The sequence below is a fragment of the Sylvia atricapilla genome, chromosome 3 (assembly GCF_009819655.1).
Source record: "Sylvia atricapilla isolate bSylAtr1 chromosome 3, bSylAtr1.pri, whole genome shotgun sequence".
Classification (NCBI taxonomy): domain Eukaryota; kingdom Metazoa; phylum Chordata; class Aves; order Passeriformes; family Sylviidae; genus Sylvia; species Sylvia atricapilla.
Genome location: NC_089142.1, coordinates 84,286,602 through 84,311,662, shown reverse-complemented (window position 1 = coordinate 84,311,662; position 25,061 = coordinate 84,286,602). Strand labels below are relative to the sequence as shown.

Below are 25,061 nucleotides of genomic sequence, written 5' to 3'. Positions count from 1 at the left end.
CCTGCTGCTGAAGTTTTCTGGACACTTGGTTATTTCTGTAAGACATGACACTGGAATTCACCTGTCATCCTTCAGCAGGTTAATTTGCCTCTGTCAGGTTGGCCAGAACCTAAATGTCAGTACAGAACCTGTGCATGGGTATTCATAGATTGACCCATGCAAGAAGAATTTCAATATCTACCTTGCAGCTATGGGTCTCTGTAGTATCCGTATAAACTCATTTAACTCCTGCCAAGTAGGCTTTTAACTGTGGAAAACTTGGAAAAGCAAGTTAAGCATACCGTGGAGGACTCTTTTTCCTCTGCTGTCATCTTGAAGTCCACATTGTCCTGCATTCTTTTTGTCTCTTAGATTTGCTCAGCTATGTTATACCAAAGAAATTCCTTAGCCTAAATAAGGTGTAGCCAAAAGTCAGCCCTGTCAAGCTTCTTTCTCTTATGGAAGTTGAAATGAATTTTAGAACATGAGCAGTGAACACCAGCTATAAGCAGCTACACACAACCACATCTTTCTCAGTACCTGGGGTTGCAACTGCTGCTTTAATACAGGAGCCTAGCAGCCACCCTAAATGCACCCTTTACCTGGAAAGAACAAATGTTTGAAGGGTATAGGAGACAGTAAAAGATACAGTGGGACATAGGCCAGTCCTGAAGGTATCACTTGCAGTGTCATGCTAGGACAAGACTTGTGTGATCTTCAAGTCCCTTGAAATTTGAATCTCTCAGAAATAATGTAACGATACAACATAGACATAATATCTCAAGACTCTGCTTCCGTGGATTGCTGCAAAATCTAGAAGAAACCCCTGGTTTGGACTGAATTGCTGTGGGTTTTTCCTCAGTAAGTTAGACAAAACTGATAGCTATAGTGCAGTAGAGTATGGATTTTAGCTGAAATTAAAAACATCTGTTTAAAACTTGCTTTTGGTTAAGAGATAAAACAGTGAAGTATATCTGTGAAACATGAGTGATACAACGACAGTATATGTAAACTAGAAAACCAAACTCATCCCTTGAATAAAGCAAGCAGCTGTGTAACAAATCAGTAGTGTTGCACTGAACTTGACAATGCTTACATGTCTCCTGTAGGAAATTGTAATAAGTTGTAGACCACATGAATGTTGGAAATTCCTTTAAGAAAATGTCTCCAAAGTTCTAAGAAAAATTGCACAAAGCACATTTTGGTCTTGTCTTGGTATATAAGTGTAGCTACAAGTAAAGTGTTTTCAAATAAAAAATTAAATTCCTTACTCTCTTTCTTTTAATATTTGGTAGTAAAATGGGAAAATAGTATTTTCATTGAGTTTTTACTGTAGGTCTATGTTATAATCAAGAAACTCTATCCATGTTGTATCCATTTATAGCTATCTATGTCCTGATCAAAGCAGATTATGGTGGATGGTTTGTGGATTGTTTTAAACACTGATGTCAGGCTTAAAAGTGATCATACTGTAAATTCCTTTCTTCAATTCTTTCTGTGTAACACTCTGCAGTACATGGAAATTAGCACTCTAGTGAATACAAATACTACATTTTATTCATCTGTCCTTTCCTCCTGTCCGGCTTTGTTTAAAACATATTTCTTAATGTATCTACCTATAAGCACATCCTAAGAAGTAATAAAATTTTGTATCCAGCTCAGCTTAGTCAATTCAATTACACTAACTTATACAGTTTAACAGCCTGGAGCATTTTTTTTTTTTCAGTTAAGTCTGTTTCATCATAACAGTCATACTTAGAAGATCATTAAAGATGCTAAGTAAGTTTACTAACCTGCCAAATTTTTACTTGAAATGTGGTATGAGAAATAAGATCTGCAGCCTGCAACTAGATCTTTAATTTAATTTTATTGTTGTTTTGGTTTCCTTAAGCATTCCTGGATGCCTTTTTGTGCACAATCAAGAACAGATCCCATCAATATCAGTTTCCATTATTTCTAAGTTACTCTTAATAGTATAAAACTATGCACCACAGAGGCCACGATAATCCATTTCATGCAGTCTGATTATATTTTGAGATAGTGAGAGCAGCATCTGGCTGTAACTTTTATGTCATAAATACCCTTTCATTCCAACTTTGGAAATATTAGTGTTTTGCAGTAAAAAGCACACACAATATTCCAACCCCTTCTCAATTACACTAGCATTTCAAAAACTTCAGGAAATTAGGGCTGTAAAAATAAATTTGCAGTAGGATTTCCTCGGTAGGCTTTTGTAGATGTTAATGCTTCCACAAAAAGATTAAGGAAAATCATGTCTAGATGTAAGGTGGATTTCAAATGTGGAATAACTATAATATCAGAAATGAATTATTGTGACCAGCATGCCTCTTTGCTACTTTTCCACTTAGTTCTGGATTGTGTTTCCTTTTATGTTTAATAGCACTAGAGATTTTTTTTTTTTAATGAGAAAAAAAAATTCTTAGATGTGTCATCATGCTTACTTTTCACAATGACCTCCTAGAAGTAAGAGGATGAATTTTATTGAGGATGAAAATTGTCTTTTTCTGATACTTGGGGGAAAAAAAAGAAAAAAAAGAGAGAAGTGTTTTTAAGTCAGGGACATTTTAGTAATGCAGTTTGCTGCATTATCACACTGAACTCTGTATAGGCACAAATAAAGGAGCAGAGGGCTTTGGTGCAAGCATTGAGGGGCAATTCTTTTTCCAAGTCAATATTGCATAAATGCACCATAAAAAAGCAGTGAAATGGTATAGATTTTGAACATGAAGAGATGTCTGGATTTGTTTGAGTGAAGTATTCAGAATTGTTTACATATGACTGGAGAATGTACCAAGGACTGGGCTTTAAAAGACTAATACAAAAACTAACATGAGAGAAACTGGAAAAAAATAACTGAGAGGCCAGGAAATAATGAGAACTTTGTAACCAGCATAGGAGAAGTGGAAAGTGCACAGCACAGACACAAAGTACATTTTTGCCTTTCTAGTCTGACATTAAGAACTTTCAAAGTGTATATTTTGCTAGGAAAAAAAAAAAAGTTTCTTTTCTTGGGAAAAAACGTGCTGTGTGACTGCATGTGTTTTGTATTGTATCATTTTCAGAGGGTTAAAGTCTCTAACGAGAACTGTAGATCCTTTTGGTATTACTGAAGAAGGAAATTTGAAGCCTAAGATTTTATTTCATTATAGTGAAGAAAATTTCTCATTGCAAAAATTTGAGGGATTGTGCCTAGCACAGGGTGGTGAGTCAACCTCAGCTGACTGTCTAGCAGCTCTCTCACATCCCTTCCTCAAAAGAATACGGGGGGAAATAGGAAGAAAAAGGTTGTGGGTTGAGATAAAGAGGAGGATGGTGACTTACCAACTACCTAGTGAAAAGGCTGAAGTCTGAAGGCTGAAGAGAAAATTAGTTTAATTTGTTGACAATTAAAACAGAGCTGTATGGTGAGAAGCAAAGACAAAACCTCTGAAATAAAAACTTCTCCCCTTATCAGAGCTAGCAAGAGGGTTTTTTTTCTAGGATACTGTTATCAACAAGGTGGTTTTACACTATTACTGCAAACATTCTGTGTCAAAATACTCTGACAGTAAGGATTACTCTACATCTGAACAAACTGTAAAGCATTAGATAACAAAAAAGACCCAACTGCTACTACACTAATCAAAGAGTGTGTTGGGGGAATTACTACTTCTGTTTTCAGTGTAAATTAAACTGACATATTCATTCAGAATTTCAGCACTAATAAAAGTTTCCTATATGCAAGAATGTGCTGTGTGTTAGAAGCATTTAAGAGTAGTAAAGATTTCCAGTTCACTCCTATAAATGTCTGAGTATTTTGGGTTATTTTTACCCCTGTTAGATGTAGTTTTTTCCTACAGGAAAAAAAAAAAAGTATACTAAATGGTATTTAATGCCTAGAGGGAAGCAGCTGTTGTTTTTAGTCTGTCCAGAAATCAGCTAACATTATGATTTGATTGAAGCTGGGAGAGGAAGGGCAAACTCATGTGGGAGTAATAACTGCGTGAGGAAACAGGCACTCTCGGAATGAAAAAGGGTAGGTGGGTGGATTATGTGCACATGATGTTGATGGTGCATCTATACCCACAGGAATGCTGAGCTGTTGCACTGCTCTGCCTCATTTCAGGCTTTTATTTTTTGTGCGCAAGATCACAGAATACCAAAGCAAATTACAATCTTTAGTGATGGCAGGTTCTAGTATTGCAAAGCAAGGTTATTGAAGTCCTCATTTAATTTGCTTGCAAATTATTCAAGTAATGCTCATATGTATCACAGTTAATGGCATACTACACTGAAATGGTGAGGATGGAGGAGAGCAAGGACAACCTATGTCAGTGCTCAAAGATAATACTGAGTCTGATTCACTAACTCATATGTCATACTGTTATCTCTGTAAATGCACAGTAGATGTTAAACCTACTCCAAACCTAATTAATATAAACACAGAATTTTTATTCACCTTTTTCTCGTTGTGCAAGATTCTATGTATGTATACATAAAAATCAATCTTGTTACTGTCACTCTTCCTCACTCTTCCTCCAAATGTGGATGAGCCAAGGAGACCTACATTAAACTCCAAAGTAAGAATATTTCATGCAAGGATTTTCTTTACACCTGCACAACTTTATGAAGGGAACTGATAGCAGCATTTTTGCGCAGAGAAGAAAAGAAATAAGATGGATGAATTAAAGTTTTTCCAGGCAGAGATGGTCAGAGAGCACTCTGTTGCCTGTGGTGTACATCTACATTGTTGTAGCTTCACATGCAGGCACTAAGTTACTTGGAAAAAAGAAGGATCAGCTAGTTAAGAACTAGAATCCCAAGGCTGATACTAGGAGTGCTACACATATTTTAAGGCATGATTATGTGAGCTGAAAGAATTGAGGGAAGTCATGCATGAGCAAATAGCATTTTTAAAACATTCGCTGAAGAAGTATCTGTACTTCGGAAGGATGGAATTTCTCTGTTAAAGAAAAGTTTTATGCTTTAAACCTAGATAAAGGTTTATCTAGAACCTAGATAAAATGAAAAAGCTGTGATGATTTGCTATCTGAAAAGAAAACCCATCAAAATTAATGCACTGCTTTCTTAAAGCTCAATAATATTAGTAGTATTATCTATTTCTTTACAGTAATCTAAATGTTCTGAGTTACAGACGTTAACTTAACTGGACATTGCTTCAGCCATAAATGAAGTGAGGCTACAATAAGAAAGAAATTACTGCGCTTTGAAATACATTCCATTCTTTAGTGTAATATTCTGAGATACTTATTCTTTTATGGAAATAAACATAGTGACTTCCTAGTTGCTGATTTAATTCACTGTTCTAGTGTAATTCCAGAAACTATCAAGTACTTATGAAAACTTATATGTGCTCAGCAAATTTTACTGGAAATTACTAGTGTAGAACAAAAATGGCAAGGTTTGTTTTAAAAAAGGATTGAGAAACTTCAAGAAGAAAGGTTACATTCCACAAAAAATATGGTTCAAATGAGATCCAAACAACTCATAAATAAATTAATTTTGTATGCAGATTTAATGAGCAGATAACTCAATAATGTAATTCCATGCCATTTCATTCTTCAGGTAGCATGTATTCTCAGCAGAGACCTTTAAAATCCATGGAACTTGAAATCTTGAAATCCTCACTAAGGAAAAACTCTAGCTGAGGTCAGTTTGAGTTCTACTTGTGTATGCATTGAAAAGAAAATTCTGAAAATATTTCCACATTTATCATTATTATTGTTTTAGTTGATCAAGGGCAACAAACATTAGCTATAAATCGATAGAATCATTGAATGGTTTGGATTGGAAAAGACCTTAGAGTTCATCCAGCTCCATCCCCCTGGCCATGGGCAGGGTCTCCTTCCACTTGAACAGGTTGCTCTGAGTCCTGTTCCACCCAGTGCAAATGGGCACTCGGTACAGCAGCTGCTGTGCAGCTCATCCAGCACATCCTCTGTCAGATGTGCTGTGTGTGCCTACAAAGCCTGTTCAGTGTCAGGCCGCATGCATGCTGCATGTACCATGTTTGTGTGTCCAACATCCCTAGCTGGGTTGCTCAGTACCTGAGAAATTCCAGATGAACAGCCAGATCAGTGCTCTGGAAGAAGCTGAAACAGTAGTTTATCATGAGAAATAGGAGATTCGACAAGAACACATCAACTTCAAGTGGACTTCAAGTTCTCAGAGCAAAAAGGCCTGCCTGCCTTCTGCTTCACCACTTCTGTTCTGCACTGAGATACATGGAAAATTAAAGCCTCAATACACATAGTTTCCACTGATTTCTTTTCTCCTGGAATGCTGCCTGTATGTTGCAGATGTCCTCTGTCATTTAACAGAGTCAGTCTTAGTATCAGGACACAAGATGTATCAGAAAAAAGTACACAAACATTATTTCTTCCATACTTCATCTCAGGTGTGTAACTATGCTTCTCAGGTGTGTAACTACGTTGCTTATTCCTGAGGGACGTCGCTTAAGCCTAACATAACAAAGTACGTTAGCTCTGCAAAACCTGCAGCCATCTGTGAGAAAAACAGAGGAGAAAACAGGCCATGGGGACAAACAGTCCCCCAGATGTAATTTCCCAGCTGGGATGTTATTCAATGTGGCCCAGTGCCTAGAAGCCCCAGTCTGTTTCTGATCTGCAGGTCAGTTTCAAAGCAGTTTTGTAATAAATGAGGCATGTTTATGTGTCCACCAAAAATAGCTGTAGCTGTAGCAGTAGCTGTTAAAGCTGAAGCCATTCAGCATGGCTGACACAATCTTCAGATTCTTTCTCCTTAATTTCTTGGCCCAATTGTTTGGCAACTTAATGCTGAAAAAATAATGTTCCTATGTGTATTTGTTTTGGATAAATATCTAAGCATCATGCCATTATGACGGCAGTTTTTGAACCTATTTTTTTAAATGTTGCATTTTGATTTTTGGAAGTAAGGAATTGAAAACACAGAAAAACAGCTGAGTTTCTAAAGATATTATTTTCTTAACTTTTTATCATCATCTGCAGTTTCTTCTTTGTTAGAAATGTAATTTATTTTGCTTTGCAGGATGCTACATCGTATTTTTCTGTTTGGTTACAAATCCTCCAGTGTTAACGTATTTCCTTCTTTCCATGATGAAATATAGGTTACTTTAATTCTGATTCTGTTTAGGTTCTTTTTCTACAACTTCAGGCATGATTTCTATGGCCTAGTTAACTAGGTATCTGTAGAGCATAATCTAAAATGATGTGATCTTTCACAGTGTCTTCTGGAAGGTCTCTCTCAAGGTGCTGTAAGGCAGAATAGGTGTCATGACTTTCACACAGATCTGGCAGGTAATTACCACAGGGTGACTGGTTACTATCCTCTTGGGGCAGACTCAGTGCTGTGATGGGTATTTCCACAACCTATTTTCTTGTCCTTGGAGCAGAGAGTTGGATCATAACATAAAGCAGTGATGGGAGTGTATTTTTCTTTCTTGCTAGCACTTCAGTGAAAGGTTCATGTTAATGATTTTTTGTTTATTTGCTTATTCACAGTGTTCATAGTGAGAGTAATAAATTAACTACTTGTTTGTAATCAACAGATCATCTTTTGATTCACATGAAAATTTGTTTTAGAATCTCAAAAATCTCTGCCAAGTGAGCAAGGCTTAAATTGTCTTGAAGTAGTACAGTTATGTTTGCTGAGTGTAAACTAAACAACCTATGAGTAGGTAATTTATAATATAATAATATTTGTAGCTGAATGAAGAATCCTCAAAAAGCTGATAGTAAGATATGCAAGGAAGGAGGAAAGCAAGACAAAACTATAAAGCCTATTAAAAAAGCCTGTAAACTGTTATTGTCCCTTTCTGAAAACAGTAGAGAAAGTCTGTCTTTGTTGCACCTACGGCAGGCATTGTACGTATTATTGGTCCAAACCCTAAGGAAATCAGGGAAAATCAGCATTTTCCAAGGCTGTGGATCAAGACACTAGGAAGGTACCAATAAGGAAGATGTGAGGGAGCAATGTTGGGGCAGCCCATGCTCCCCTTGGCATGCCTACTGTAGTTGCAGTGCCCCTGGAGCTCTCTGAGTTTTGTGGCTTTTTCAAGCCTAACCCTAAGCAGAGCAGAAAAATCAGAATTTTTCAAGGTGAATTTCCATTTTGTGGATGGTGCCAAGGTGTGAAGGGAGCTATGTTGGTGTTGGCATGCCTTTTCTAGTTGCGGTGTCCATGGACTTCAAGGCTCTGTGATTTTTTTTCAATGCTAGCTCTAAGCATAACCCTAACACTAAGCAGAGCAGCAAAAGTAGCTTCTTGCCTAGTGCCCAGGAAATAAATTGCACCAAGAAGAAAGCTGTTAAGGGAGCAATCTTTGGGAAATGGGGTGTTCTTTTTTCTAAATACAATGCTCCAAACCCTACCAAGATGATACCCACTAGAACCTAAGGGAATGAAGTCAAAAGAGACAGGAGACAAAAATTGTGAAAAGAAATAATAAAATAAAATTGCAAAACAAAGAGAAAACAATAAAATGGCATGAGGGGACATAAAGGGCAGAGAAATAGACCAAACCCTGCCAAATTGATCCTCATCGAAATCACAAGAATTCTTCAGTTCAGGAAAAGAAATGAAATCTTGAAAATAGAAAAGAAAATGTTGCAAACACTGGGGATATGATCCAATAAAATGCAAAGAAAAAAAAAAAGAAAATTTGGAATTGGAGTGACTACAAGAAAATGGATAGGGATGAAATGAAGTGCAGTGAAAAGGACCAAAACTTGCCAAAATTCTTACTGAAATCCCAAAATCAGGAAATGAAGTCAAAGGAAAAGACAGAAGAAGAGATAGATGAAATTAAATACCTAATGAAAAAAAGTATCTCACCAAAGGGAAAGCAATAAAAAGGCTTGGGATGCCATGAAGTACAGGGAGATGAGTAAAACTTTGCTAAATTTGTTCCTCATTAAAAATGCAAGATTTCATTTCCTTTCCCCTCCTTACATGAGGAAAATTTTCTTTCAGGAAAAGAAATCAATTTCTTCATGGTCCTTTCATCTGACATTGATCCCTGATTTTGGGATTTTAGTAAGGTTAATTTAGGCAGGTTTTGGTCTTTTTCACTGCAGTTCATGAATTCCACTGATTATTTTCCCTTTAGTGAAGATTTTTTTTTTATTAGGCATGTCATTTCATCAATATCATCTCCTGTATTTTTTTTGGGTTTGTTCCCTGATTTTGAGAATTCAGTATGGTTAATTTTGGCAAGTTTTGGTCCTTTTCAGTGCATTTCATTCATTTCATCCCAATCCATTTCCTTGTAGTCACTTCATTTCCAAATTTTCTTCCTTTTATTTTCCAATTCCATTTTATTTGATAATATCTGCTTTTTTTGGTGTTTGTAATTTTTCCCTACTGAAATTAGCATTTCTTTAATGACAAAATCTGGTAATGAAATCAAAATATAAGACAGAAGAAGGTATTTTTAAAAAAAATGCTTGATTAAAAAATATCTTCACCAAAGGGAAAACAAGCAAGTGGCATGAGATGCCATGAAATGCAGGGAAACAGACCAAAGCTTGCTGACCTGATCCTCATTGAAGTTCAAAGATTTCATTTCTTTTCCAGAAAGGAAGAATTTCCTTTCCAGAAAGGACTTGAAATCATGAAAACAGAGAAGAAATTGTAATGAACACTGTGGAAAGGAGATATGATGAAAGGCATTTTGGCTTTTTCAAGCCTTACCCTAATTTTGGCAGAAAAAATGAGCATTTTCATAGGCACAGATACCCAGCACATATGTATTTTCATGGGGTGAAATGTGGAGAGAGAAATTTTGGGGCAGTGCCATGCTCCCCTTGGCATTCCTTTTCCAGTGTCCCTGATCTCTGGACTTTTAATTTTTCTCTACCTTGTCCCTAAGCGTAACCCTAACCCTAAGGAGAACAGGAAAATTTGGCTTATTGTGAGGCTGAGATGTCCAGCACGTGGGTGGTGCAGGCTCTCTCCCATCAGAGAGAGCTACACCTAGGTTTATGGCAGCTGTGACAAAGCTGTCTGTTCTGCTGCTGCTGCAGCATGGTCATGCTTTGGCCATTTTCAGAGAAGAGAGAAGGACACATGTCATTGCTCTATCTTCATCTTTCCTTAGCTAGTGCGGGACTTTTTTATTTGATCTGGTAGAAATGAGACTGGCAAGAGAACCAAGGCAGTTCTAGTAGCTTTGTTGCAGCCTTTTTCTTTTTTCTGCTCCTCCTTATAAGAAGAAGATACTATCTTTGGTAATATAGTCTTTGCAGCAGCACTCAGCAAACTTATTTCAGAAAGTAGAAGTCTTTTGGCTTCAGGGGGCAATGCATATGTTAATGGAAATGCTGAATATTGTCCATTGTTTCAAGAGTCGCTTGCATATGTTTGTTTTTACTTTCAAACAATAGGCAATGCCTCAGGGTTAGGGTGCATATGCTGAATGGGTCCCCAGAATGAGGAAACATGATTTGTCAAATGACTTATTCAGAAAATACCAAACTGAATGAACTCATTTGAACAGCTCTATTATGCTCCCCTGGTGTGCTATTCTTTAAACAGAGGAACCTTATTAGTGTAACAGTCACCCCAGGCCCAAGATGTTAATGTTTTCTTTGGCTTTGGGTTGGAATGTACGTATGTAGGAAACATTTTCATTTTCTAATTATTACAAATGATGTTCTGTTCTTTACAAACAGAACTATTTTCAGGGGGAAAAGTTATTCGCAGGAAGAAACCAAGTAAACATTTTTTACTAAAGGTTTCACTAGAATAACTAAAACAAATTGGGCAGGCTCATTGGATTTAATCAAGCCATGATTATAAACTTGGAAAAATAGTAACAGATTTTCTGCCTGTAAACTGTCTTTTGACTGAATATAGATGGTCATTGCTAGATTGCTACACTGCGTTTTGCTGTTTTATTTGGCTGTTTATTAGGCTATAGTATGTTCTTATGTCAATCTGTTAAATTTGCTTTTAAAGAAAAAATGCTGGGTGGTAATTGATGCTATATTATGAGGTGTGTGTGTTAAATCCTACAATCTTTTGTACAAAAGTTTTTCTTGATCTTACAATCACAGAATATACTGACTTGGAAGACACCAGTCAGGATTATTGAGTCCGGCTCCTGGCCCTGCACAGGACAACCCCAAGAGTGACACCATGTGCCTGAGAGCATTGTCCAAATGCTTCTTACACTCTATGAGGTTTGATATTTTGACCACTTCTCTGGACAGCCTGTTCCAGTGCCCAACCACCCTCTGGGTGAAAGACCTTTTCCTGATATCCAATCTAAACTTTTCCTGATGCTGTGCTCCATACTCCCAGGACATGCTTGGCCCTCCTGACTGCAGAGCACTGCGGACTCATGTTCAAGTTACCACAGACCAGGACCCGAGGTCCCTCTCTGCAGCACTGCTCTCCAGTCTCTCATTCCCTACTATATACAGACAACCAGGATTGCTCCATTCCAGGTGCAGAATCCGGCACCTCCCTTGTTTAATTTCATCTAGTGGGTGATAGCCCATCTCTCTAATTTGTCAAGGTCTCTCTGCAGGGCCTCTCTGCCCTCAAGGGAGCCAACAACTCACCCCAATTTAGTGTGGTCAGTAAACTTAGTATTCCCTCAAGTCCTGCATCCAAATCATGTATGTCTTTAGTATTGGATGGCCAGAGATTTTAACAGTGAAAAATCAAACCTTCAAATTTCAGAGTATACCTCAGTTTATTCAGAGTAGTACTGTCAAAAAGTGATATTCCTTTCTGAGCACAGAAATATAAATTTGTTTTTCATAGTATCTCGTGGTTCATTTACACATCTAGACAGCATTCATGCAGACTTGTAGCACAGGCATACAGATCTACACATACTAAAAGACAATAGCTGCTCTTTTCTAATCAAACTTACTCCTAATTAATGTGATGTCACTACAGCTGGTTGTGAATGTTGCAGAATGAATGCAATCAACTGCAAATAGCTGCAATATGAAGATTTTGTCATGCACTTCATTTAAGGCTGAGGAAATATGTCTATTCTGAGCTGATTACATCATTATACCAGTTACATATAATCAGATTGCATTTTAAATTGCTGAGCAATTCAAGCAGCAGACTTAGACTTGTCCACAGCAGTGAATATTTGATGTATCTTCACAGGAAGCTATTTCAGATTTTACTGGAAACTGTTGTTCTGTTGTTTATCACATCTATTTGTGTATATGTCTGACACTCAAGGAGTCACTTCTCAAAGGTTTGGTACATATATCAGAAGTAAATGTGCATAAGAAAATGTGTCATACACTCATTCTTACTCTGACTTGTTTCCGTCACCCTGAAATGTTTATATTCATGGCCTCAAAACATGGTAGCATATCTAATCAGCTTCAGCACAGTATTTTTTTAATTTATTTTATTTTTAATTTTGTGTCATATCTGTCAGATTCTTAACATCAGTTTGTCTCATCTGACCAGAAGTTACACAGCAATATGTGCTCAATTCCTTGGGTAAAAGCAAAATTTTAAGTTTCTGAAAGGGAAATATATAGTGAGCGCTGGAACTCTATATTTAATTTTATGTTGGACAGCCCTGGCCAGAAGAAATGTCACAAAATGAAACTGGACATCAAATTGTTGCATAGAAATTACAAAGCCATGAAGGAAGTATTGTAACAGAAAATAAACATATTCATCTGAAACTTGGATATAGTTACTCTCTGCTTAAAATATTAACTGAGATCAGTGTATTATTTCCAGAAAATTTCAGGGGTAAGATCCTTTGGATTTGACTTTGCTTGTTTGTGCTTTTGAAGACCCTTTTATTCCTTCTTAATTTTTCATATTTGAAAATGTGAAAGGGATAGGAGCCGTATACAAAGCTATTTCACTATTTTCCTTATTCTTTCTCTTCACACTAATTTCTAGAAAAATAATCTAGAGATAAGCTGCATTTAGTCATATGAGCTTCCAGAGCACTAAATTCACAGACAATGGCTCTTTATCCATTTGACATCACTTTTCAGTCATGCTTTTTGGACCAACTTAATATTTAATTCATGAACAAATAGATGTGATAAACAACAGAACAACAGTTTCCAGATGTGCATCTTTTCTGTTTCTTTTCTGGCATATGAAGATAGATAAACAGATTATTTTTTTCACTTTGAACAATACCTAAAATAGCACTCTGGCATCTAAGGTACAGCTTAAGTGAAATTTAGGTAGCTAAATTCAGGAGAGCTGTCCAGGAAAAACAAAACCAAATAAATCCCCCCCAAAAACCTATTCACTTTATTTCCTGAATGCAACAAACTGCCATTGCCACAGCACATAGAAAAGTGCTACTTTATTGGCTCAGCTGCCTATCCCCTCCCCATGGGGTATCCAGACATAATATGTACTTCTGCTGAAGTCCCTCAGAGTGTGCTTGCTGGCATATATCCATGCTTGGCTAAAAATGTCTGGTCAGAAATAAGAAGTGACAGCCAACCTTGGGACATGAAAACAAAGGTCCAGGTATTGGGTTTTAGATTCAGAAAGCATCCAGGTTCTGATTTCCAATTTCAAGGAGATGCTGAGCTGCAGTCCAGAGCCCTTAGTGTTTTATGTTGGTTTTCCTAGATGTCTCAGTGTTGGATATCTGTATTTTTAGAAAAAGTGTTGAGGTGTTCCTTTGGGAACACTTCAACAATTAAGGCCTATGTAGCCTATGACAGTCTGTACTTAGAGGAAGATAGAGGTCCAGGATGATGTCAGCAGGAAAATAAATACAGTTTCTCTATAATTTTGCTGTTTAACCCTATCAAAGTGTGGGTTTGGGGTTGTTTGGTTTTGGTTTGGTTGGTTTTTTGGGGTTGTTTCTGGTTTTTGTTGTTGTTGTTGTTGTTGCTGTTTTTCTTTATCAACCAGAATGTATGAAAGACTATTAGAAAAAAAAATAGTGGGACGTGGGATAAAGGGTGTCGTGGAAATGAAGGCCAAACAATAAACAGTTACAGGAATGTCCTTCAATCAGAAAGTGTAAGTCATCATTTTATGGTGGGAAAAAAAGTAATCTGGCCAGAATTAACAAGAGCATGAAGAAAAAGGGGAGGAGACCTAATATAGAGGTTAGAAGTAAATGCATAGAAATGGGTTGAGAGTTTAGATGACTGTATATTGAGATATTGAGTAGCTCAATAAACCACAAGATGATTGAATCCAATGTTTAACCAATCACCATCTCTTTAACTAGACCATAGCACTAAGTGCCATGTTCAATTGTTTCTTAAATGTCCCCAGGGATGGTGACTCCAGCACCTCCCTGGACATTCCATCTCAGTGCCTGAACATCCTTTCAGTAAAGAAATTCTGCCTGAGTAATCAAGTACATTGCCATCCTGCAGCAAGGACGGGCAGAGATTACTATCTCATAAACTTTCTGTCTGTAAATTTGATCTTGTTTGAAAGTGTTAAGTGTGTCAATAAAATCTGTTATTGTCTCAACTGGGTATGGCAAGGAAGGGAACATGCCCCAATGATCTATTTTCAATAGTAATCTCAAAATGTGTAGTATCCTACATCATAGTAAAATGCATCCATTTGAATCTGGGATATTTAAATTTCAATGAAGAAGATTATGTTGGGGAAACTGTGTATTTCCATGTGTGTTTGGTAATGTGCTGTGCTTGGGCTATGGTTTGCAGCCATGAATTTGTGGAAGTCAGGGTTGTGCTTCAAATTCTAAACTTCTTGTCCTTCCTGAGAGCTCTGACTGATGAGTTCTTTTAAATCCCATCAGCTTCCTTGCTCCCAATTGTCTAGCCTATCTCTTTGCTGGCAGTTGCTTTCTCCAATCTTTTCTTCCCAGCTGGCAAAAGAGAGTGTTTACTTGCATTTCAGATATTGTAGTTGAGTCGATGATAGTGTGTCAGCTTAAATTGCTGGTATGCTTGTGCTCATGTGCCAAATCCTGGAGCTAGAGCAGCCAGAACATGGGCAGACATTTCCTTCTACATCCTCTGATGTGGGGCAGTGACCTTTGACAGCAAACTTTTGGGGGAGAGGGAAGAGGAGAAAGGAAAGGCAGTAAAATCTTAAACCACTGCAGAAGACAAAATTTTGCTGCAGCGGGTTATAGTCTCCTGTATGTTACCTGAGGTATCGTCATACATATATTTTTAATGCTGATGAGGGCTGTATTTCATACCTGGAAAAATGCATGTGCATCAGAGAGGCCATGTGTGTTGCAATAGTATGTTTTCATCCCTGATACCACCAAGGGCTTTCTGAAAATGAGAAGCTATCAAATTACATGGGATTTGGCCAAGCATATATTCCAAAATAAAGCATCTCCATCAGGCTACTTTGTCTCTGCACATTGTCCTGATAGAGCCAACTGACATGTTTTTGCCATTGGAGAGGGACAAAGTTTGAAAAGAAAATTCAGAATTTGTCCCAAATATTTCTCTGGGTCAGAGAAAGGCTGAATGGTTTATTTGCTCTTAGTGCTGCAGGATTTTGCATTAGAATAGAATATTTTCTTTTATTCCATGACTTTCCCTGTCAGATACTTTTTATCATAGAGTGTGTTCTCGTACAATTTCATCACCAGATTTTAAAAAAAAATATTCTAACACATCTGGTAAGATTTTCTATAACTATCTCTGTTTGATGTTTGCAGTTTGAGAAATTGTTCCATTTGAATATCTACACTTGAGCTCAATGTCTCATACTTTCAGGAATACTTTGTAAGCTGTTACAACTCTAAACTCAAGCTTAGTTAAAAATGTATCTATACAGGACTAACCATCTGGAAGTTTGCTTCTCTCTTTTTCTCTGTCTGAGTGATTATTTGCTCAATATGCATCTTTAATTTCTGCTCATTCAGCAGAACTTCTTATCTGATTCAAAGTGGGTGCATGCAACTTCAAGAATCAGATTTAATAGTTCCACAGTCTTGAGTTGGTCTTGATTGTTGGGTGGTAAGTGAGTCCAACAGCAAATATGTTGGTATTGCATTACAAACAAAGCCCCCACTTATTTCCTGCCATAGTTTAAGCCTAGCTGGCAAAAGAACACCACACAGCCACTTGCTTTCTCCCTTCTGGTGAGATTGGGGAAAGAATCAGAAAACTAAAAGGAGGAAAGCTCATAGATGTTATAAAGACAGTTTAATGGGTAGAGCAAAACCTGTGTGTGCAGGCAAAGCAGAATAAGGAATTCCTTCACTCCCTATTGACAGCCAAGTGTTTAGCCACCCTTCAGGAAAGCAGGGCTCTTTCACTCCTAATAGTGACTTCGGAAGACAAATACCATCACTCCAAATGCTTTTGCTTCATTCTTGTTCCCCCCTAGCCTTTTTAAACTAAACATGGTGCCACATGGTGTGGAATTTCCCTTTGATCCACTGGGGTCAGCTGTCCCAGCTGTGTTCCATCCAGCTTCTTGTGCTAGGGATGTTCCACCCCCCACCTGTTGACTGGTGTGGCAGTGTGAGAAACAGAAAAAAAAGATAAAACAACATCTAATACTATATAGCATGATTAGGGACCCAAAATCCCGAGGATGAATTCCAGGAATCAGATGCCCTGGACGCACAAGAGGATGTTCTACTAGATATTTTATGTAACACCAACAATGATTTAAAAATGAAGAAGGTTAAACATACAGCATCCTATTTGAGGTGTGAAGGTTTCAGGACCTCTGTGATGAAAGGATGCATTAAGATAAATGCAGGCTTGGAAAATATAAAATAAGAAAAAAATACAAAAAACCCGCAAGAAATGAGAAGTCATTGACAAATGCTTTAGCCTGACAATTCTTGAGTTGGCAGTCTTTGAAACCGTATAATAGTAATATACTGAGGATCTAATAAAACAAAAGAGAAGTTTTAAAACCAGTAAAGTGGACCCAAACAAAACAACAAAACTTTTCTAAACCAGTGGGATTTTTTAATTATAACATATTCACTTTTGTATTGTCTCAAAGCATATGCTTCAGGTCAAGCATTCCTTGTCTGTAATGCATTGGAAAGTAGTTTCAGATCTTTGAAACAGTCTGGAAAAATGCAAAGACAAGATGTTAAAGGACAGCCATATTATGTATTCTATCATATTTAGTCACAATATGGGGTACTTTCCTCTGCTTTACATCACTCTTAATTAGATTTCTCTATTCCATTTTGTCTTCTCCATCTCCCTTCTTGCTTTTGTCTCCTGTCACAAAGCTGAAGTTCTGTGTTACCAGCTCATCTCTTTTCCATACCTACACGTCTCCAGAAATGCAGTCCAAAACCAACAGATTTATCACAGCCTTAATGACAGCTGGCTGCATGCTGAGTGAATTCTTGAATTCCACAAAACTACTTTTCTTGCCAAAACCTGTGGAGTTGCAGCAGTCAACATTTTATTGGGGCCGTTATCTCAAGATGAAGAATGACTCTGCTGGAAAAAATTATTTGGTATCAGCTATAGACCTATTTTTAGCTTCATGTTTGGTGAAACTTCAGAAAATATAATTAGCCATATGTTGAGAGATGTTCTCCACGTCTTAAATTCAGGTTTTGCAAACCACATTTAAGCACTACCTCATTCACGACTTTACACTTGGAATCAAAAGACATAGTGAGTTTCTTTATGAGAATGTGATTATTCATATTTCTTTGGATATATATTTGTGTTTATGAAGATTGTACAACTGGCAATATTTAGGACTGAAATCGTCCTTTTGTTTATATGGGAAGATTTGTGCAGGCAACAGTACTGGAATCATCCCCTACTTCTGTCACTTATGAACTTCAAGCCTAGCATTGGGGCAATGGTGTTCTCAGAGGCAAAAAAGTAGAGCAGGTCAGAAACATTCATTCTCTCCCACAAGTATTTATAGTGAAAACAAAACAATATTACTTTAATCAAAAACATACACAGAAAATCTCAAGGGTTTGTCAAGTTTTCTAAGTGAAAACATTTTTTTCCCCAAATGAAATCTAAACTGTCAAATTTCAAATTGGATTAAAACAAACTGAAAGATTAATTCATATCTAGCTGGCTACATCGTGGTATGAAATTATAGTCAGGTGCCTCATGATACCACCATGTCCCCCAAATCAGAACTCATGTTTGGCCTACTTTTCCCATAATACCATTTCAGTTTCTCCTCAGGAAGTTCTGGGAAATGAAGTTCAGTTTTTGCTGCCTTGAAAAGGCAGTTTGGACTATGTGAATTGGATAAATGTCACCTTTATATTTCTATTTAAAGAGGAAAACTCTTTTGCTAGAAGAATGGTAAGGCTGGAGTTTTATTTTTTTAGCCGATGGAGAAGTTTTCTCTGGTTCCTCTCTGATTACAGGTGGTCTGATTCAAACTTCTCGTTCTTTCACAAAGCTGCCAAATAGAAAATGTTTTCTTGCAACATCATGGTTCATGTCATGGATGGAGCAGAAGTGCACAAAGGTTACAATGAAGGGAGAGAGGAACATTTGGGACAGTTTCATGCAGCTGAATGGTCTGACAAACCTTGCAATACAAGTAGAACTCCTGCAGCCGCTGCGGTTTCTATCCCAGCTGTGCTCAGAGTAAACTCTACATAATAGAAAGTCAAGCCTCTTGGCTATAATAATTTAAAACCTAGTCACACTGTTCTTGTGTTTCCACATATTTGTATTCATTGCAAGCTGTTGTCTATCTGCCTGATCTTACTCTCATCAACTTGTTTGGTCTGCTTTTTTTCAGTTGACCTCATTGCCACTTGAAACACAAAACATTTAGATTGCCAATTATCTGTTTCTAGCAAGGTTAAAGAAGGAGATATAACATCATTTATTGACAGGATTGAGAACTGTATGTCACCCTTATTTTCAGGTGGCCTTTGATGAAAAGCCTGTTGTCCCTACTGGAACCATTTTTTTCCAAACAGTGGCAGTTGCTTTCTGCAGCTCGCAGTGCTTAAAAGAGTTTCTGAGCCCTTACACAAAGATAAATGTACAGATTGTTTCTGAGGCTCCTCTGTTAATGGTAATCCACTGAGATGAGTTTCAAGATTTCTACAAATTGTTTCATGGCTGTCTCATGGCTCAGTATTGAGTGAGTAACATCACACTGTGTGAAAGAGTGCAATAGAATACAGGGATCTAAATACTTAGAATAGCAAAAAGCAATTTGAGGAAAAAGTAGCACATTTAATCATATTTCAATGAGTATGGAAGTCAACTGAGTTGCTTTATAGAGGTCCTAAGGCACAAATAGCATGAATGTTGATTATTCAACTGGGTTTTATCAGTAAAAATTAGTAATCAAGGGTGTTTTTCTATAGTTACAGGGATCAACTTATTTAACTGAATGTGGTTATTTGTTGAGTGTTAGTACAGCTGAGATGGAGGATTTATTTGTTTTTATAGAAGGGTTAGATAAGTTAGCTATTTCACTTAACCTGTTTCTCAGCAGCTGAAGGCTTTTCCTAATTTTACAGACTACAGTTTCCTAATTTTACAGGTAACTTTAATTACATAAAAATTCGTTAGTTTAATTAAAAATAATTAAAAAGATTAAAACTTCCTTTGCAGAAGAATACAACTCTATGTCTATTTTATAGTCAAAGAGTAGGTAGGGCATTTTCCTATGTTTGTTTTCTATAAACATTCAAAACAACAGAATTTGAATGTTATACTGTAATATATTGCAAATAATATATTTCCTACAATGCTACTAAATACTTAACAATTATTCTCATAATTTCCAAAGAAATTAATTCTGTTACAGTTCTTTTGTGCTCACAGAACCAGCCAATTCTCATGACCTGGGATTTTAAATGGCTTTTTATATTCTCTGGTTAAACATTTGCCAACTTTTAATTACTTAATTTGCCTCTGATTAGCTTACTCTGTAAGCAAACTAGGCTTCAACAAATTAGACTTCACTTGTAAGCAAAGTGATATTTTTAATTCAAAAATGCGTGCTAATGTCATATAGATAATCACTGGTCTTGGGGGGAAAAGTGAATCCAGCATGGATTTTTTTTCTTTCCCTGGTATCCAGATTTACAGCTTAGAATGCTATGAACAAATGCTTGCTTAGAAATTGTTTTAATTTGAGAACTCAAGAGGCATAATCCCATCCTCCTTCAGAATATATTTACTGCTGAAATTTAGGGCTATATTTTTCTTTTATTGGTTCCATTAATGTCTTTGAATAATGGCATCCCATGTGGTAATCTAATTATTGTTTTGGAATAATTTGGAACCTGGCCCATTGTTGTAGATCAGGTAGGAAATTGATAGATGAAGGATAAAAGTGAGTTATGTGGGGCATGGGAGTGTAATTAGGATTGCTGAGATAATGGAATTGGTTAATACTTTGTTTGAAAACAAATGACATCTATATATCGAGCCTGTTGATTAGTTGCCATGATTTAGGAATGCTGCTGCCCAACTCAGTGTCCCCACCAAGACTCTCCACACCACACACTGCTGTCTCTCACTGCTCTGTTCTCCCCTCCCCTTCCCAGCTGTGATGGGATGGAGAGAGTTATTGGAGGTAAGAAAGGCAAAGATCACAGGCTGAGATAAGAACAATTTACTGGAAACAGCAATGAGATAAGAAAACGAACAGTAACAGCAACAATATTAATGACAAAGTACAGAAAAAGAAACAATTCACATGGAAAACCTCCCAATATTAGCCAATATAGGTTGGCTCCCTCTGCCATGTTTACTTGACCCTTCTCCCCAGAAGAGTGTCCCTTTCTCCTGCACCCAGAAAAGATGTGTACTACACTACACAAAAAATAGTGTGTACTACACACTATTCTATGTGTAGTACAGAATAACCTCACAGTCCACTCCCAGCTACTGAAAAAATTTACCCTGGCTATAACCAGGACACTAGAACTTGCAGAAGCTCTAGTACATGGGATATTTAAAACTGAGCAAGACAGACAGGAAAAAGTGGATTTTGGGGGATTAGTTTTTCACTGGCAAAGGGGTGCACTAGTGACCTACTATCTCATAAGCACCTTAAAGGCTGTTTGAACAAATACTTGGAATTCCATATGTCCTCTGGTCCCACTTTGACATCTTTTGTATCTAGCAGTAGATCATTATCCTGTGAAAGTGTTTCAGTCTTTCAGTCTTAATTTTCAGTCTTTCTTACTGGGCAGTTAAATCTCAGTATATGTAGAGTCACATTGTGCTTTCTTGTTTACTTGCAGTAGAGAGAAGGAGATAACTCAGAAATCGGCTTGTCCCATGGATCACAAAAACCCCTTAAAATTGGCTAGCAGCAGAGGAGTTTCAAATGGTGGGAAATAGGCAATGACTTCATTGATTTTTTGACATTTTGGATTCTAATTATTTGCATTTTGTGTTTTTTACAGACCATCTGAAAGGAAAGATAATCCAGAGGCAGATTCAGAGAGCAGCTCTAGGTAAGAGCATAACATTTCAAATAGGATACAACAGGGCCAACAAGCTCTCTCCCAGAGCTGAATCTGCTTGGGAGGCAGGTTGTATTTTCTATGATAGTTTTTTGCCACAGTATTTCTGCAGTAGTCCATGCCACAAAGAACATGGACTCTGTGAACTTTGCCTGAAATTTGACTCAAAAGGCATCTGATTTTATATGTGGTAAGAAAAATAATACACAATTCTTACAGATTTGGGAGTTTGGTTTCTGATTAGTCTAATCTGAATTCCTATTAACAGACATGGATTTGTCCTGAGGCTGATCTAGTAGCCACATTGCCACAATCTAACATTCTTTTTAATTTTTCTCATTCCAAGGGTGATTGAAGGCCTATACAGTTCATTTCTCTCACATCTAGTTATTGAAGTTGAGAAGTTACTTCTTGTAGTTTCTGTTGACACAGCTATAAAGCTAAAATTGTCTGTGTAAGTTGTTCACAAAAGTGTAAAGTCATCCAAATTTGGTTTAAGATGCTTTAAGCTGACTCCACTGACTTTGTACTGAAATGGCCTACGGGTGTTCATAAGAGAATTCCCCTTTGGGGACAGTAAACTTCAGCCAAAATTTGGCAGAAAACCACTGGGGTAATCAGTTTAGATCCCCCCTCATTTAGATCCATATAAGAATCCCCAAATGTGCCTTCTTGGACCTAGATACATAAAAGATGGAGCTAACTCCGAGCAAATTGCAGCTGATATGTGTATTTCTATGTATACATAACATAGGAACATTTGTCTCTTAACAAGAAGAGAAAATCTGGGGACTATCTTTCTTCCAAAAGTCAGGCAAGTAAGTTACTTCAGAATAACAAAACTGTTTCTCATTCTAATCTGCCCATGCATCTCAAGCTTTGGTTTTGATGTTATTGTTTTATGCCTTTCTCATTTTTTACTTTGATTTAAAAATGAGCATTAAAAAGAACTTTGTATCACTAAAAGAAATCAAACTCAGTTGATTTTTATCAGGATGAGAAGGGAAAGTGAAGGGAAAGTGAAGGAATTGCTGATCTCTTCTTCCTATTATCCAGTGACAGGACATGTGTGAAAGGTTCAAAGCTGCATCGGGGGGGTTCAGATGTGATATTAAGAGAAGATGTTTTACCAAGAACAGGATTCCTTGACAGGTGATCAATGTCCCATACCTGACTGTTTAAAAAGTAATTGAACACACTGGTTTAAAAGTAATATGCTTTCACTTTTGGTCAGCCCTGAAGAGGATTAGGTGATTTCTGGGAGTCCTGTCCAAGTCTTCCCCTTCCCTGTCCTCCCCTTCCCTCCTCTGAAGTTAAATTTAACGGTGCTATCTTCAGAATAACATGGAATTTTTTATTTAATTCACTCCCAGTTTGAATACCATCTATTTACTGATTTTTTTAACACTCTTGCAAGTTACATCAAGATAAATCATGGTAGTGCTGTTTATGAGAATTCCTTATTCAATGTTTTGAAAAATGAGCTAATATATTCTGAATGTGTGTTTCAATCTGAATGATAATATCTGGTCTTGTACACCGACTTTTTTACTTCATAGAAAAATTGTATTTCAAATGCTGTTTTCAATAACTAAGCTGTTTTTCATAACATAGGTAGGTATAACTTTTCATGTCCTTAGGAAATGCCATAGTAGTGATTTTACCAGCTATACATTCACAGTGTGAATATTATATTAGTATAGTAGGCAACCCGTGTGCTTCTGCCTTTTTGTTTTGAGCATTGCTGTCTGCTTATTCTCACTAAGTCTGGACTGCACAAAGTATTTTCCAGTATTTACATTATTATTTTAAATAATCTGGATATTTAGACTTAGTATTTATTCCATGAGTTGAGGAGTATTATTTGCCTGCCTGCCTTTCTGGATGAATATTCTTTCAAAGTGTAACAGGTGCCAAGTCTCCCAGGAACTTCTTGATGATCAGAATGTCATCAAGATATTTTTAAATGAAAACTGCGTGGTCAGAAGTCTAATTAAGGATCTGTTGAAATCTCAACATGGAATAAAACACACTATTGTTTCAACTAGAAACCAAGTTAACATCTTCCAGCTGCCTTTTTTTTCTTTCCCTTAACTTAAAGCATTTTATGGTTAAAACTCTTCAAGAAACTATTCTAGTCAGATTTTAAAGAGTGTAGATCTGTTTCCCTCATGGCTGTGTTAAAGAAGTGGATTTATTTTTGAAGGAAAACACCATTACTTAGCCCATTGCTCTTAGCTATCTCAAATCACCATGTGCTGGGAATTTAAAAAGGACACAAATAGATGGGAGGTATCATCAGAGACAAGGGATGTTAAAAATTTGTCAGTACACTGCCAGAAAAATTGAATACTTTATGTAAATTTGCAAGGATTTACCTCAGAGGGCCTTTTCATCTTTATTAACTGCAAAAAAATACCTTACTATGCAGATAAATTATTTTAGTTATCTTTACAAAGATCTTCCAGAGTAACACACTTAACTGCATTTTTAGGCAGGATTTAAAGTTCCTTTTGCATGCCTAACTGCGCTTCGGGAGTATTTAGAATGAAATAATATGCCCACTTGTTAAGTATTGACAGCAAAAACATTGGGTCACAAACATGCTTTTGGGTGGAAAAGATGGGAGGAAAGAATGGAAAGGAAAGCTTTCCCTGGGGTTTGCAGTGCTGTAGAAGAAAAATTGGTGTTTGATTCTAGTGAAGCATTATCTTATCATGTTTTAAAGTAGTATTCCTATAAAATGCAGAGCCTGGTGGCAAAACCTTTTTTGCTTCTGAGGAGGGTTGTTAAGAGTAAATTACTGTCCAACTCTGTGGTCTTTGTAAAGCTACTTGGAATGAAGAAAAAAAAAAAAAAAAGGACAAATGGGGATCTTTGTAAGAAACTGTGTCCCTTGTACAAATTTCAGTTTTAAGGCACAGTTTATCAATATTTTATTAAAAAACTGCAACCAAACCAAACAAAAAACTCACTTGTTTTTCCAGGTTTTGTAACTTGAATTTTAGAAATAAGATTCTGTATTTCTGATGTTATTCAAAGAGCTGTTCCCAAGTTCTTTTTTAATCAAAATTCCCTTGAAAAAGCTGAACCCTCATAAAAAATGGGAGTCTGACGAGGTGAGTCAGAAACAACAGATATGTTTCAATCCCTAAAAATGCATACCAGCATTTGATTTAGTGTGGCAAATGCCTGCGAGCAAAGATTTTGTCATGGTTTTTTTTATATTTGGATTTGCAACACATATATTTGGCTTTAAGCAAATACATGGAAATTTCTGCTTATCATTCTTCCCTTTACATCTTTATCTGTACCATCTTTTCCTACATTTCCAAAGCTAAATGCCTGTTCTAAAGATGTTAGTATCAGTCTATGCCCTTTTTTACTCTTTGCTGTGTGTTTCTTTATAGCGTGTTTCATTCTGCTTACTCACCTTTCCTTGTCTAGAAGTCAATGAATGTGATCAGCACAGAGTACAGCAGGGATGGACAGTGCTGTATAATGAATGCAGCAAGGTACTCCTGCGGGAGTATTCCAACCAGTCTTAGGAAAGGATTTCAAGCAATGATTCCTCCAATGCTTGTGATGCTGCCACTACCACATATCAGATACCAGGATGCAAATATGTTGTCCAACGCATTTCTGCATATCAGAAGAGTTACAAAGGGGAACGGCTGCT

General features: G+C 36.9%; 1 protein-coding gene across 1 annotated transcript in view; it reads left to right on the top strand.

Annotated features, from left to right (window-relative positions):
* Positions 1 to 25,061, top strand: part of KIF6 (kinesin family member 6) — a 150,720-nt gene that overhangs the window by 99,611 nt on the left and 26,048 nt on the right. Inside the window, 1 exon segment of the mRNA XM_066316033.1 lies at positions 21,323 to 21,373. Coding sequence (XP_066172130.1) covers positions 21,323 to 21,373 — 51 coding nt within the window.